Source organism: Cottoperca gobio, chromosome 2 (genome assembly GCF_900634415.1).
Source record: "Cottoperca gobio chromosome 2, fCotGob3.1, whole genome shotgun sequence".
NCBI lineage: Eukaryota > Metazoa > Chordata > Actinopteri > Perciformes > Bovichtidae > Cottoperca > Cottoperca gobio.
Window position 1 is genome coordinate 4,990,471 of NC_041356.1, and position 15,483 is coordinate 5,005,953.

Consider the following 15,483-nt stretch of genomic DNA (forward strand, 5'->3'; position numbering starts at 1 on the left):
TCTTGAGTTGCCATAGCAACAGGCACGTTCAGGGGCCCTGCTTGTGAACGAAGGATGAAGGTATGATAATGTTAGTGTCTGTCTGCTGCCTCTCTCCCTCTGCTCAACTCATCTCAACTGAATTGTGTTATCGGCAGGACAATGTATCAGAATAAGTATTAACAAAGCAGCGAGACGCAACAGATGATTAGTCACATGCCTTGAAAACGTGCCGCGATGTTTGTTGTTCTCTCGCTCCTTCCTCATTATCACATCCACTCACTTTTCTCGGCATCAGTCGACCTCTTTCCCTTCCTCTCTACATCCCTCCATCTTTGTGTCTGCAGACTCTCGCCGTGTGTCTCACGACAGCACCCTCTGCTGTAAAAGAAATCCCCTGTGAAGGACAAATAACCCGAATTGCTCACTTTTCACTATGACAATCCATAATTCTTTTGGTTATATTACCTACAAGTGTTTGCGTAATTGTGTGTGAAGCAGGCCAGGTTGGTATGACGATACTGTGTACACACACACACACACACACATCAGAGGGGTAGAGGGAGAAGGGTGCGTTCATAATGACCAGGGTAAACACAAAGTACACAGCACTAGAGTGGCCTCAGTTCATTTTCACTGAGAGCCTCTTTGCATTAGCGTTCAACAGAGCAATCCACTGCACACACCCTTGTGGCAGACTGGCTCTTGAGATAATGGAAACACACACACACACACACACACACACACACGCTTCTCCTTAATGTCTGGTAGGTAAAGATAAAACCCCGGGAAAATAAAGATTAAAAAAGGTAAAAACTAGTGAAGTAGCAGATAACACTGATGAGTCAATCAACAGATAATGAACTGGTTCTGATTGTGATGATCAATTATTTACTTTAGCCTCACACAGCTAAACCAACACTTACATTTGATCAAATCTTCTGTTTCTGATGTGCTTTTGCGAGGGAGCTGTTGCTTTATAAAGTAGGATGTATTGTATTTGAGCTGCTGGTTATAAAAAACGTCCAAAAACCTCTATTTTGTTTTGCAAAGTCTAGAGAATTCTTTCTCTCTTTAACATAATTGTTTTCATTTAAATTCACGTCCCACTGTTTTCTAAACAAATCGGACTCCAGAAGCAAAGTTTAAGAACTGTTGAGGTGGATAATCCCGCTGCATGGGTCAGCGGCCGTGACTAACTGGTACATATCTATTGAACCTTGAAAAAACATCCTTCATCAAATCCCCGAAATGCTGTTTTTAATCCTCCACGTGTCAGGGAAGCGACAACAAAAGTGTGCGCAAAAACAAAAAAAAACGAATTCCCAAGCAGCCTCAATGTACAATGGTACGGAAATGTGTTTTATTGTGAATGACATATACATCAAAATATTTTTCCATGCTTTGAGTTTTTGGGGTCTGACGAACATCTCAGACAAATATGTAACATGGCAGTAAATAACGATGAAACACTGACTGTGCCCTCCGTGTTGACTCAGTAGTACGTCTCCTGTTCCACCCAACCTAGAAGCCAAAAGGAGAAGACAGAATTAGGGACAGTTATGGGATGTTTCGCCTCACATTTGAAGTCTAAATTGTCTTTCACAGGCAAATCAAAAGTAGGAATGATGGGCGGGCCTGAAAAGGCTGTGACCTTTGACCTTGCAGGTCCCATGTCCCTCATGTTGGCCCAGAAATTGACAGTGACAGAGTGATTATGTGATTTAGCATCTTTTGCTACATTATATCTTTAGGCCTGAAACACTTTGAATACTTGTGTTTCACAGAAGGCTGAAGATCACTGGGCTGATTTGGTTTCCACTTTTGAGTGACACTGTAAAGCTTATTTTAGCCCAGGACTAAACAATAATCTGGAGGACAGTTAGCTTTGGGCCATGTACACAGTGGAACATTTTTTTGTGTTTGAGTACCTTTGTTGAAATAAATCCCCAAAAATGTAAACTGCGTAGTTCAACTTGTTTCTGATTGTAAGACATTATTCACCATGGATGGGCAATGGGATGTTCACTGATCTGTGCTGTGGAGCTCAGATGTAACAGACCCACACACACACACACAAACACAGCTGCATCAGAGCCAGCCCTGCATGCTGGTTCTGCTCAGCTTCGTGGGTGGAACGGGGCATTAACAGGGTTGAGGGTTGAAATCCCACTGGGCCTCGCCATCTGTCACAGTTCACTGGTCTGTGTGCAGACGCAGTAATGGCAGGAAAACTGGCAGGGGCGCACATATGTTGATCACTAACCTCAGTACATCATTCACTAATACACCACTGCTTTTCCTCTCTGTGTTACACATCGTACTGTATATCATTATATAAGAGTTACTTCAGGGAAAGTAGAAAACAGCGGCGATGGCGTGTCTGTGCGTTAGCTCGCAGCTTTTCTCAAAACTCCACAATACTACACAATTTAAATGAAGTTTGGTGGAAATCCGTCGTTCTCATCCCCAAACATTCACCTCCAAATACAGAGAACAGAGGCAGAATGTGAAATACTAAAGCGTTAACTGCCTCAGAAAAGCAAAAAGAAGTTAAGATCTTACCGCCTGGGTTGCGTCTAAGGATATATCTTCTGGCTTCATCATACAGGAAGATGAGGAGGGAGTATGGGAAGGCACAGAACCACCAACATGGCCTAAGATATGAATGGACAGACACAAAGATTGAGCACACACGCCATCATCATTTTGCCATATTTTATGTTTATTTCATTCAAATCCTGCACATCTGAGTATAGATTGAGAGAGCGATCAAAAAAAAGAGCACCAAACAGAGACAGAAATAGGGACACACGCCTCTCAGGCGGAGAGGATGAGAAACCAAGGTTAGTTAAACATCAGCAGTCACCCAGAGAGAAATGTGAGTGGGTGAGGAGTCAGAAGAGACACAAGCACTGGGCGGAGATGAAAAGGAGAAGCAGGAGTAGAAGGAAGACGCAAAACAATAACGAGGAGAAAAAGGCGAGGAGATTTCAGCTGCGTGTGAGCTAATGAGCCTAACGCGCTTTCACAGCTTTCTGTTTCTCTCTGTCGGGCAAAGAATCTCATTAATACAGAAGCTCTTCTGCTTCGGTCTGCCTTGAAGTGGAAATTACAGGTGACACTAGATAATATCCACCTTTTTTTTAACAAGATAATAAAGCTAAAACAGCGCAGACTTAAATGTCCTCGTCGGGAACAAGGAAAACAGTCTCAAAGGCTGCACTGAGAAGTCTGAGAGAAGTGCAGTGAAAAGGATTTCATGGATTATAAATCAGTCTGCGTACGTGACAAGAAACATTTACATGGAAAAATGTGAGCATTTTAGTTGTAATCTACCTCGATTCCTGAGTAAAACATGATAGTATGGGTATATAAGGTTGTGTTTGTGCAAGTGTGTGTGGTTGGACTCACTTGAGAGGGTACATTCTGAGGGCGACGTCCATGCCCGGGCAGTAAGACAGGAAAGCAGCCAGAGCGGTCTCCTCAAACAGTCCAAAGATCAGGATACGGTTCCTGTGAAAGCAGGTCAACACAGTTAGAACAATTGAACTAATATATGATAACATATAATAACCTGAACTTATTCTGATCAACTCATCAAAGAAAAGTGTGCCCGGACTGAAACATAAGGATTTGAATTGAATGTGAGAAAGTTTGGAAGATCATCGTCTGGACTTTAAAGGTCTCATAAGTCTTTGTATGAACATACTTCATTCCTTGTTGCAGGATGGAGTTCCTCCTGGTCTTACAGATGATCAGATCGGCCCACTGGACGACCACAATGCTGGCGAAGAAAGCTGTGTGACATGTGAACTCTATGATCTTTCTGCGCTCGTATGTCTGGTGGGTAGAAAATTGAGAAAGATTAGCTCATTTGTTTATTTGGCAGGACAGCCCATAACATTGACAACGCTTTAAAAAAAAAGGCATTACTGACCCACTGCTGTCCGTAGCTGTCTTCCAGGTCATTTACAAATTTGTCGTCCCACAGCACTCTGATCCCCAGCAGGTCAATGGGCAGGAAGCCATTTTCAGCCAAGATCACAAAGTAGGTGAAGAACCCGGCTGTGGCCTGCATCATACCTAACAGAGAAGAAGAGCAGTTTCACTTTAAAGGCTCTTCTTTAAGACTTTCACAAGATGGAGAAAAGCACCAAATAACAACAACCATGTCTGCCCAAATATCATTTCAGCACCATTAGGAAAGCTTACCGATCTGTCCGTAGGCTATGCTGATGAGCCTTTCGTTCACCAGCTTGTCTGTCTTTGGGTTTCTGGGCTGTCTCTTCATGATGTCGCTCTCAGCTTCTTCATAAGCCAGGGAGATGGCGGGGACCTGCGAGGCAACAAGTCAATGAAAAAAAGACAATAAAGTATTTTCCATCTCTTTGTCACACACATTTGATTTAAAGATGTTAAGAAAAGAATCTGTTATGCTCACCATGTCAGTTCCCAGGTCAATACAGAGGATGGTGACGGTTCCCAGGGGCAGAGGGATGTTGCCGATGATGAAGAAGAGGAAGGGGGAGATCTCGGGGATGTTACTGGTCAGAGTGTAGGCGATGGACTTCTTCAAGTTGTCAAAGATCAGACGGCCTGACAAAGTCATTCAGAAATTAGCGTTGAAAGGAGAATCAGTTCGTACGTCCACATTTCTGCAGGTATGAGCTTTAGGTGCAAGTCTTACCTTCTTCCACTCCGGTAACAATGGAGGCAAAGTTGTCGTCCAGCAGGATCATGTCAGCGGCCTGCTTGGAGACGTCAGATCCAGCGATGCCCATAGCGACACCGATGTCGGCCTTCTTCAGAGCTGGAGAGTCGTTCACACCATCACCTGTCACGGCCACGATGGCTCCCTGCAGAGAGAGGGAAGACGGGTTAGGTTGTCTAAGTGCAAGATGTAGATTACAATTATCTTGTTCTTAAATTCTCTTGGATGCTGACCTGTCTCTGGCAACCTTCCACAATGATAAGCTTCTGCTGAGGGGAGGTTCTGGCGAAGACGATTTCAGTGTGGTATTTCAGCACATCATCAAGCAGCTCGGGGGTCATTTCTTTCAGCTCGCCACCGTGGACAACACAGGCCTTGGCATCCCTGGAGAGGAAATCAGCATTAAGACAACAGTGGTTATCCCACATCCTGTTTCTGAGAGGAACACTAAGGACTGAGTATAATCAAAGCAATACAAAAAGAGAATCATGGGGAAACAGGAAATTCCTTTAGGACAGTATCGGCCTTGACACACATTAAAGAAAATGATGGCATCGTCAGCAAAAAGCTAGATTTAGAAGAAAATGCTCTACTTTTTCTACTTTCTAAATCAATAGACCTGCACTGCAGACAATGAACATGACATTGACATTTGATCAGTCCCATGGTACAGGATAGTGCAGTTTTCCCCCAGACAGCTTTTATTTTTATTAAACAGATACACAGTAATAAATGTTTACAGTTGGGTTTTTTTTAAACCGGATTCTGCCACGTGACAGTGACTCATCGGTTAACAAACAGGAATTTCCTGCATGAGGATTGAGGCCAGGGTGCACTATCTCTGCAGCGTGACTGTGATCTCAACAGACTAAACTTGCATCTGAAGAAAAGTAAAGCCACGAGCTCAGAGACCCATGTAGATGTATTTGTCTGCAGTGAATTAATAGCAATAGCCTTTTTAGCTGAGTAGATCGTTGGGCCTCGTTAGCCAGCGCTGATTGAATTTGGCTCTATTAGTACAAGTATTAAGAAGAAGAGAAACGTCTAGCAGGAAGATTTCATACAGCTCAGAACAGAGCTGTGTACTAACCTGGGGTTGACCTCAGAGACGGGGACATTCAGGCGCGCAGCAATGTCTTCAACTGTCTCGTTGCCTTCAGAGATGATACCCACACCCTTGGCAATAGCCTTGGCTGTGATGGGATGGTCACCTGTGACCATGATAACCTGAGGGAAGTTAAAACAAGTATTAACACACAACGTTATTGAGTTTTTTAAATATTACATAAAGTACTGTACACCTAGTTACATACCTTGATTCCAGCACTCCTGCATTTGCCAACAGCATCGGGCACAGCAGCACGTGGAGGGTCGATCATGGACATGAGGCCGATGAAGCACAAGTTCTCTGTGGGGAAGTTCACCTCCTCAGTGTCAAAAGCAAAGCCATCTGCGAACTGGTCATCAGGCAGGTTGAATTGGCAGAAACCTGAGTGAGAGAGGAAGAAAATGCTCGTCAGAAGTTCACAGATTAATGTTCTTCCACTAACTGATTGAAGACACAGGGGGGAAGCTCTGTTGTACCCAGCACTCTCTCTCCCAGTCCTCCCAGCTCAACATAGGCGTTCTGGAAAGAGTCTTTCATCTCGTCGTCCAGAGGCTGCTCTTTGCCGTGCAGCATGATGGTGGAGCAGCGGTCCAAAATCCTCTCTGGGGCACCTTTCATCACCAGCAGATGCTTAGTCTCTCCGGGAGTTGCATTCTTGTGGATGGAGAGCTGTGAGACAACAGGAAGACTGGATTAAACTGGATCCCAATTTTAATCTGAACTATGCTGGTACTCATTTCTCAAAACGGGTAGATGGAGACATTAATGAACCCAACCACTAGAGGGCGTACATCAACATTCGCCCCGTGGTGTCCTACTACCAATACAGGTTGAACCTTTTCCATATACACATTTCCAAACTGTGGAAAACGTGAATTGTTTACCTGGTATTTGTTGGTAGAGTTGAAGGGGATCTCAGAAAACTTGTAGTAATTGTCTCTCATGCCGCATACAGATCCACAGCACAGCTCAATGCACTTCAGCAGGGCAGCTTCTGAGGCATCACCGGCGACATCTCTCTGTGGATTTAAGCAAAGGACAAAGAGTTGAAGCAGTGCTTTGACCCAAACTGTGGATAATATTGGTCCTTCTTTATTTATAACATATTGTGCACGAAAACTGACATAATACAGATAGGAAAAATTTTTTACGCCTCCAACCGAATAATGTTCTTACATGTTCTGCCTCATTTCTTCCCTGCTCTGACTGCAGTTTGAGAAAGAAATAGACTTCTCTGTACTCATTTAGAAATAAATCATTGGGTCTGTCTGGCCACCTCTTGCTATAGCTGCAGCTATATATTTCTGAAGAGGCCTTTAATTATGTTGAGTGCTTTCTATAAAGATTTGTAGTGGAGTCTGGCTGCATTTGTTTTTTGTTGGATCCAAAAACTTTCTCGGCAAGCCACCTCGCACACAGCGACTGCATCTAGGGAATCATCTGGGCGTTGTATCCAACTCAACAAAAGGGTTTAAGGAGGAAAACTATCCCATGAGGTACTCAGGGTACATTCTGCTGTGTGTTTGGTAACCAGAAGAGGATGCCTCACCTTCAGGATGGGAACGTTGGACTGCTCTGCCAGGAAGACGGCGCGGTTGCAGAGTCCAGCGATTCTGGCCAGGGCAGCCCAGGTGGGGGAGCTCCTGTCGAAGGAGGCCCCGCTCTGGTTCTCTGTGGTGTCGGCCTCGTGGATCTGGTTGTCGAACCACATGTGGGCCACGGTCATCCTGTTCTGGGTCAGGGTGCCGGTCTTGTCGGAGCAGATGGTGGAGGTGGAGCCCAGGGTCTCCACAGCTTCCAAGTTCTTCACCAGGCAGTTCTTCTTGGCCATACGCTTAGCAGTCAGGGTCAGACACACCTACAGATGGAAATCAAGTGTTAAGAATATATTCAGTCTTTACATCAATGAGAATGAGACAGAAAGGATGGAAACCAGAACTCACAGTGACAGTGGCCAGGAGACCTTCTGGCACGTTGGCGACAATGATACCGATGAGGAAGATGACGGCCTCCAGCCACCCATACCCAAGGATGAGGGAGAGGACGAAGAAGGAAACGCCGAGGAAGACGGCCACGCCGGTGATGATGTGGATGAAGTGCTCAATCTCTTTGGCGATGGGAGTTTTGCCGCCGTCCAGGCTGGAAGCCAGGGTGGCGATACGACCCATGACGGTATGGTCTCCTGTGTTGATGACGACTCCTCTGGCAGTACCTGGAGAGAAAACATTTATTTGATTTCCTTCTTATCTAAAACGGTACACAAATGAATTTGGACCCTGTGACTTCTGCGTTGTGCTACTTGTCAGTTCTGTACCTTCAACACAGTTGGTGGAGAAGAAAGCAATGTTCTTGGTCTCCAGTGGGTTGTCGTTGGAGAAGTCTGGAGTACGACTCTGAGGCTCGGATTCACCGGTCAGAGAGGAGTTGTCCACCTGAAGGATTGGAAAGTAATGCAAGACTGAAACGCCAAAGATATTCAGAGAAGTGAAAGTAACATGATGTATTTCCCATCGGATGTGAAGCAAAGCCTTCCTTTGCTGACAGATTGTAGGGTGTGTGAATTTGACCTGTGTTAATGTTTCAAGCCATACATCCACAAAAACGTCTGCATGTTGAGAGAGAACACTTTCTCAGGTTCGTACCTTGCAGCCGTGAGCAGAGACGACTCGTAGATCAGCGGGGATCCTGTCTCCACCTTTCACCTCAACCAAATCTCCGACCACCACCTCCTCGGCGTTGATGCTCTTCTTCTCGCCATCACGGAGGACCAGGGCTTGCTACAAGAGCGAAGGAGAAATTAAAGTAACACTGCTGCTTAGCATTGTGCAACACGTTCTGTCATTTGTCCCCTGTGTTATGATCCGAGCAACATTTGAGATTATACAAAATGGTATACACAAAAGTGTGGAAAGACTCACCTGTGGGACCAGGTTCTTAAAGGAATCCATGATCTTGGAGCTCTTGGCCTCTTGGTAGTACGAGAAGCAACCGGTGATGATGACGACGGCAGAAAGCACCACACCCAGGTACAACTGCAGTGAGAGAGGAAAGACCGTTAGTCTGTTCATCTTTCTTTCATTAATATCACACACTAACAAAGGAAACTTACGTTATCGTTGGCTGGTTCATCTTCTGAGGCAGCCTGGATACCGTAAGCGAGGAAGCAGAGGAGAGCACCGATCCACAGCAGCATGGAGAAACCTCCAAACAGCTGCAAACCAGACATTCAAGTTTCAAGGCTCGGCAATGAATCTGAGCAAATTTGCATTTCTTAAATTGCAATATGCTAAATAGGTGCCTGTTTTGCATTGTAAATGTTGCACTCTCGACTGGGTGCTTCAGCTGAGAAGAAGTGACTTTTACCTGTCTACAGAACTTGACCCATTCAGGCGTTGTGGGAGGAGGTGTGAGGGCGTTCGGCCCATCTCGGAGAAGGATCTCTTTTGCTCTGGCGTTGGAAAGACCCTAAAGGCAGAAAAAACAGGTTTTACTGGGCATGTGATATAAACAACCGAACTATGGAAACCCATAAAATAAAAACCTGTGAGTCCAGTTTTTAATGCTCGTTCACTGGAGGAAAAACATGGAGCAACATGTATCCTGCTGAACTGTTTCATTCGGTGAACAGATAAACCGCCCGCTATGACTTAAGGAAGAGGTGGATTAAAGTTAGGTTGAAAACAAAACAAAATAAGCCATACCCATAGGAAGAAGCATGCCTGTAATCTTATAATTACTGCTTCCTCTTTTCAGTCTGTGTAATTAAATATGATAGAGGGAGCCAGAACAATCAGCTTGTATCTGTGTTATCCTTAAACAGTGCGTACTTCAACAAGGTCCCGTGTTGAAGGTCTCTTTGGAGGGGTACCAGGAAAGAAAAGCAGCATTTTTTTCTTGCTGGTCGGGTCAATAAGACCGGTGTTCCTGCGTGAATAAAGTCTTTGTTTTGGGGCAAACTCAGACAGTTCAGATTTCAGTGGATAATCAGCATCAGTCAAGCATTTGGCTCGCTTTGGGCAGTGTTGGGTTGTGTAATGGGATTGTGTGTGTGTGTGTGTCCTCAGCCATGGTTGAAAAGAAAAAGAAAAAAAAACATTTTGTGCTGCTGCTATGTTTCCCTTTTTCTCTAAATGTATAGACTCTTTAAAGGGTCAGTTCATCAAAATCACAACATTATTCTCTCCATTCCTAGTTTGTTTTCATCTGTGCATAGCTGTGTGCTCTTGACCTCAGTTTGTACAGCGAGATCTGCCCTGGCCTCAGGGCTTATCTGCCACTGTGGCACACACAGACACACACACACACAGACACACACACACACACACACACACACACACACACAGTACTCACCCTGGTTAGGTCGGTTCCATATTTTCTGTGAAGTTCATCCAAGGTTAACTTGTGATCATCCTATAGAGAGAGAGAGAGAGAGAGAGAGAGAGAGAGAGAGAGAGATAGAAAGCGATTGAGAGACGTTGCGTAAAAAAAACCGAGCGAAAATCCCTTTCATTTTAAACCCGCAGATATTATCTCCTTTGAGGATTACAAAATGACCTGTCATGTCCTCCAGAAGTAACACAGGGGAACATAAAGATGACAAGGCAAAATCGGCCATCGGATCAGGATTATGGATGTATGCCGGTCCATACAGTGTGATGTTAAGATTAATCAAAGCAGACATTCAAGTAAAACTGGAGTCTGCCGATGATTGCAAAGTCACAGCCAAACACAAGAGCTGAGCTGCCATGAGCTCCGTTACGTATGGACTCATCCAAACAGTTTGCTGCGAGCAAACAGTCCGTCCAGCCAAATCAATGTCACCCAACTGATATACTGGTGTTTGCTCCCAAGAGTATTGCTCATGTGCGTGACGTTTTCGGTGGAGTCGATCGCAGCAGTATTGTGATCTTTAATACAAAATGCAAGAGAGTGAAACATCCCAAGTAAGTTTTTGTGGCGGTGTGCCGACCTCACAAATGTGACACATTCTTGTCGGGATTGAAATGGTGTGGAATTTACCATTTCAGTCGAGCATTACTGCTCTTTAGCTGCACAGCTTGCTACATTCAACACATACAATATGTTATTACAGGGAAAACTGCGATTTTAAACGTATGATTGAACATCGGCCGGTGTCATGAATAACAGGGTTATTTTGTTTATAACAGACTTGTTTTATCATCTGGAGGTAAAGCTACTTTCCTACAATAGATGGCAGCTTTGTTCTCAGCTACTGTTGATCCATAGTGAATGAATGAGGGACTATATGAAGCACCACTGACCTTTTAAAGTTCCACAGCTTGGAGCATATACTGTATTAAAATATGTTATTTACATGACAGTAATTTGACCACTTAGAATGTGACGTCCTAAGCTGTTAACGCACTGAGTCCCTTTATATTCACACTCTTTACGGTTGGTGGAGAAAATGGGTGTAATTGCCCAGTTTTGCGCGCACTGCCCCAGTTTAGCATCATAATAAGGGAGCAAAGTGTTTCATGCTAAATGTGCCATGGATAATGTGTTATCACATGCTCCAACCTACAGTTGCTTTCTTTGACTTGTTTGCGAGCGGCTCTTTTGAAGCCTGTAGAGGAAATGACTCCACTAGATTTGATCCTCCGGCGCACAATCACACACATTTGGATCCTGTTTGGAGGCCTAACACACTCCTGGACTACTTTCTCCTGGACACCATTAATTGTGAACGTGCGCATGATTTTATATTTGGCCTTTTATGTTGGACTTTGTCACATTTCATCAAATCACCGGCTGCTTTATGTTGCTATGGGAATGGTCACCATTGTCTTTAGTTGGACTTTGTTGCCTCAGTTAATTGTATGGTGCGATAATGATTAACATATCGGCTTCATGGGCTCCATAGAGACCCGCCTGCACTCTTATTACTGTTTTAGTACTGCCCAATATGCAATTATTCATTAGCCATATTTCAAATCTGAACCCTGAGGATCATCAATGCATGGCAGTAAAGAAGAAACAATGCCCTTTCAGCAGATGGGCGACACATCAAAGACACCGCCTGCTGTTAATTGCAGTAAATGATATGCTAAATTAGGGAGATTATGGCGGACCGGCGATACAGTTGCCATGGCATTGAGATGTCCTTCAGTGGCGGGAGGACTTTGAGATCTAGTTAAGACGCACCGAAAACAATAATCATTCATTTGTCCCCATGATGGGACTTTTATTGCCTAATAAGGCGCAGTACTCTGTGACCTTTGACACAGAGTGGTTGACATTGGACAGGGACTGTTGCTTGATTCCAGAAAAACTTAACAGTAATTAATTGTAATTATTAATTATAAATCTGGCAACAAGCCATGGCTTTCGTGTAACTGTAAGTTTTGAACTTCAGCCTATCTGCGACAAACTCGCAGCATCAATCTGCAACTTCACTCCACGACCTTGTGAAAGTCAAAGAGCAGTTTACACCTAAAAGGCAGCCAAATGACAGAAAATGATAATTATGATATTGTCCAATCATTAGCATGATTGCCGCTGTTCACTAATGCCTGCTTGGCGCTTTGAGATGAACATGACACCTGAATCTGCCTCCTTGTGACCTGACCTTGTGAAGGACACAACTACGGAAGTTAAAAGCCGCTCGTTTGTCTTTAACGAGACGTTTTCAGTAAATTGCAGAAGTGAGAACAGCTTTCTTCTTAAGAAGAGAGGAAAAACTCAACAGATGAAACTTCAACACCTTGAATAAATGGATTTCTGCCATTTTAACATATAGCAGGTGGAATGCAATCATTCATTAACCCTTCCCGTTGACTTGGGGATGAACTTAATGCGGGACCTTGGGAAATGACCTCAGCCAGCTACAGATACAGATTGAGAAAAAGCTGACACCAGTGGAAATTGGGCAAATGTTTTACACAGGAAACCAACATAAACCTCTATGTATGCAATTTAACAACTCTGCATCCAGAGCGTCTGAGTGCACGTCAGTGTCTGCGTGGTTGTGGCTTCAGAGGACTACCCGTGATCTGAGCGTGTGAGAGGAACTTAGACGCAGAATAATATGTGTTTACAGGCTGCAGGAAAAGGACTAGTTCATGTTTTGAGAAACTGAAGACAATAATGACAGCAGAGCCTCTGACCCAACATTTCTGCATTGAAAACTAATCTAGATAAGCATGACTTAGAAGTTAAGTACCGCTGCGAACTCCTTAATAACATGTGACAGTACATGCAAGGGTGTAAATAGCAATCTTTATGAAATACGGCGCACATCTCATGTGACTAGCCGTCAGGTCACAGCAGAGGTTTGTCTCAGCCGTGACTTTAACATCGCTGTGACCGATGGTGGTGACTTACAGTAACCAGGAGTGTCACTAATGTGTCATTAAGCATGAGGCAAAATGTGTAACGGGTTGCAAAGTTCAGGAAGGTCACTCTACGTAACGCCAGTTCCTTTCAGTTTGAATTAAAAAGGTGGATTTTGCAAGTTACAAACACTTTTACAAAGTCAGCTTTTGAGTAGAATTGCCTTACTGAAATAGCTCCAGTCAAGTACTTTATTACAATTATAGACAGATTTCATATTTCCTTGTGTACTCACCAGGTCAACTTCTTTCTTCAGCTCCTCCATATCCTTCTGCCCTTTGGCTTTCTTCGCTTTTTTGCTCCCGCCATCTGACGTGGCTGCCAGTTTGTACTCCTCTTTCCCTCTCTGGATTGAAGAAAGTGAGACAAAATCAGCTTCTGAATAAGACTGAGCACACGTGGTAACTTTGCGCTGCAGCTTCCTCTTAAGTTGCATGAGCGAGAGCCGAGAGCAGTGTCAACGTTGCTGTTCAAACATGCAGTAAAACGTGTGTTAATCATTGTTAGAAGGATTGTGGAATGACTCTCATAAATATCTCCACTTTGGAAAGTTTGACGAGTTCCCTTAAACTGTCAAAAAGCTGTAAACTTGCACGGCAGATTTTGAAACTAAAAAGGTACAAAGTACTTCAGGCAATCCACAACTGTCAAGCATAGCCAATAACTTGTGAGAAAAACTTGCTCTGAGCTCAAAACTGAAAAAACATAACCAGCTTAATCTTAACCTAAAGCTAAAAGACTTGTAGAAACTAGTCCAACACATGTGACAAAGCTCCAATACTTACTCCCAGCCCCATGGTTGCGAAGCAAGTCTGAGAACAGTCAATCCAATTGTCTTTTTAAATTGCAACGTTCCTACTCCGCCTCTCTCTCTCGCACACTCTCTCTCTCTCAGCCCTGTTTCCTCCTGTGTCTTCCGCACACCCCAGAGCAGAGAAGATAGGTTGCTTCGCATTAGCAAACCTTTATAGTCCCAGTGGCTCACCTGCCCCGAGAGGAGGAGCTTGGGGGAGGGGGGATGGAAAGGGGTGAAACTGGACAGGTGAGTAGTGGTGTTGAGGAGAGGAGGGAGGCATTAACGGAGGAGGAGTACGGGACAAAGGGGAGGGGTGAATCTTGCTCAACTTCCCGGTTTTGTTCTCACCGCTTCTTTCACTCTTACTCATTTCGTCTCTTCTTCCCAATCCATTCCTCTTTTTCCATTAAGCTTAATTTCGACCTTTACTTGCAACAGGCAGGTGGCCCCCGCCCTTCAGAATAATCCCTTGTGAATGTGTATTGTCTCTGCTACGCGTGCTTAGTTTACAGTACAAACAGACCGAAAAAAAAAAAAAAAGCAAGACAGTGGAAAAGTGAATGAGAGACAGACGGAGATAAAATCAGAGCTTAGAAAGGTGAAAGTCCAATTGTGCAGGTGACTGATTGCCCAGAGCTGAGCGAGGCAGTTGAATAACGAGGAATGAAAGAGAAAAAGGGTGATTAAAAATGTTTTCACCCAAAAGGCTTAGGAAAACAAGGTTGCTCATAGCAAAGATAACAAGTGGAATGCAAAGGGAGGAATCCAACGAGCCTTTAACTCTCCCTGCCTGTCTGAGGTCAATGTGTCCTGTAAAAAAACAACAACCTTGTAATTGATTCTGAAGTCCTTCCACCTCAGGAAAAGTCAAAAGACCAGGACTGGAATGTCTTTCACAATGCTAAACCATTGTGTTTAGCATAGATTCACATTGCTGCAACACTGAGTGAGCTCAAAAAGGTCCTTGGCTGACAGCCTGCTCCACCCATACAGTATCAGAAGGATTAATATACGTTAATCATCCTGAGAAACGCACAGAAATCCGATTTGAGACCCAATTTGCGCCCTGAGTCCTCTAAGAGTTCAGGTCAGATTCAGATTTCTCGTCCAAACTTGGGCAAAGATCAGCTGCTACTAAACCAGGAAATGGGTATTAATTAATACTTATTTAAGTGACCGAGCTGGAACCAAAAGGTTTGCAGCTACACTTGTAAGCCCCACCTTAGTGTTCCTGTGGTTAGCAGGAATCTTAAGCAAAGCCATAAAGTTTAACTGAGAGGGTTTTAAATGAATGATTGAGCCACCTCATGCCCCTGACATACACTGTGTCCTTGAACAGACAAAAGGGATTTCTCAACTCAAGCTGGTACAGAAAATCTCAACGCCACCCAAAGAAAAACTATGACATGTATACTTTTGCAGGAGATAAACTGGGGAACTTTCTGGCCCCGTTTTATTTTTTTTATCTATGGCTGTCACCTTAGCTCATGACCCTGAAGTCCTTTACGAAACCAAGAAGTGCTCTTCCTGTTC

General features: G+C 44.1%; 1 protein-coding gene across 2 annotated transcripts in view; it reads right to left on the reverse strand.

Annotated features, from left to right (window-relative positions):
- Positions 1-1,314: 1,314 nt before the first annotated feature.
- The window catches only part of LOC115017719 (sodium/potassium-transporting ATPase subunit alpha-1), a 45,895-nt gene continuing 31,726 nt past the window's right edge, over positions 1,315-15,483 (reverse strand). The window contains exons 1-23 of one of the 2 annotated variants that reach the window (XM_029446413.1): positions 13,940-14,114; positions 13,390-13,500; positions 10,152-10,211; positions 9,165-9,266; positions 8,911-9,012; positions 8,720-8,833; positions 8,444-8,578; positions 8,116-8,233; positions 7,745-8,013; positions 7,351-7,659; positions 6,686-6,820; positions 6,278-6,470; positions 6,007-6,182; positions 5,784-5,920; positions 4,927-5,077; positions 4,670-4,838; positions 4,424-4,578; positions 4,195-4,318; positions 3,920-4,065; positions 3,692-3,822; positions 3,394-3,495; positions 2,545-2,636; positions 1,315-1,503 (exon numbers count right to left, since the gene is read on the reverse strand). In XM_029446413.1, coding sequence (XP_029302273.1) covers positions 1,475-1,503; positions 2,545-2,636; positions 3,394-3,495; positions 3,692-3,822; positions 3,920-4,065; positions 4,195-4,318; positions 4,424-4,578; positions 4,670-4,838; positions 4,927-5,077; positions 5,784-5,920; positions 6,007-6,182; positions 6,278-6,470; positions 6,686-6,820; positions 7,351-7,659; positions 7,745-8,013; positions 8,116-8,233; positions 8,444-8,578; positions 8,720-8,833; positions 8,911-9,012; positions 9,165-9,266; positions 10,152-10,211; positions 13,390-13,500; positions 13,940-13,951 — 3,072 coding nt within the window. In that variant the 5' untranslated portion in view covers positions 13,952-14,114 and the 3' untranslated portion in view covers positions 1,315-1,474. Of the gene's footprint in view, positions 1,504-2,544; positions 2,637-3,393; positions 3,496-3,691; positions 3,823-3,919; positions 4,066-4,194; positions 4,319-4,423; positions 4,579-4,669; positions 4,839-4,926; positions 5,078-5,783; positions 5,921-6,006; positions 6,183-6,277; positions 6,471-6,685; positions 6,821-7,350; positions 7,660-7,744; positions 8,014-8,115; positions 8,234-8,443; positions 8,579-8,719; positions 8,834-8,910; positions 9,013-9,164; positions 9,267-10,151; positions 10,212-13,389; positions 13,501-13,939; positions 14,115-15,483 lie in introns of those variants that run through there. The other variant, XM_029446406.1, reaches the window with a different exon arrangement.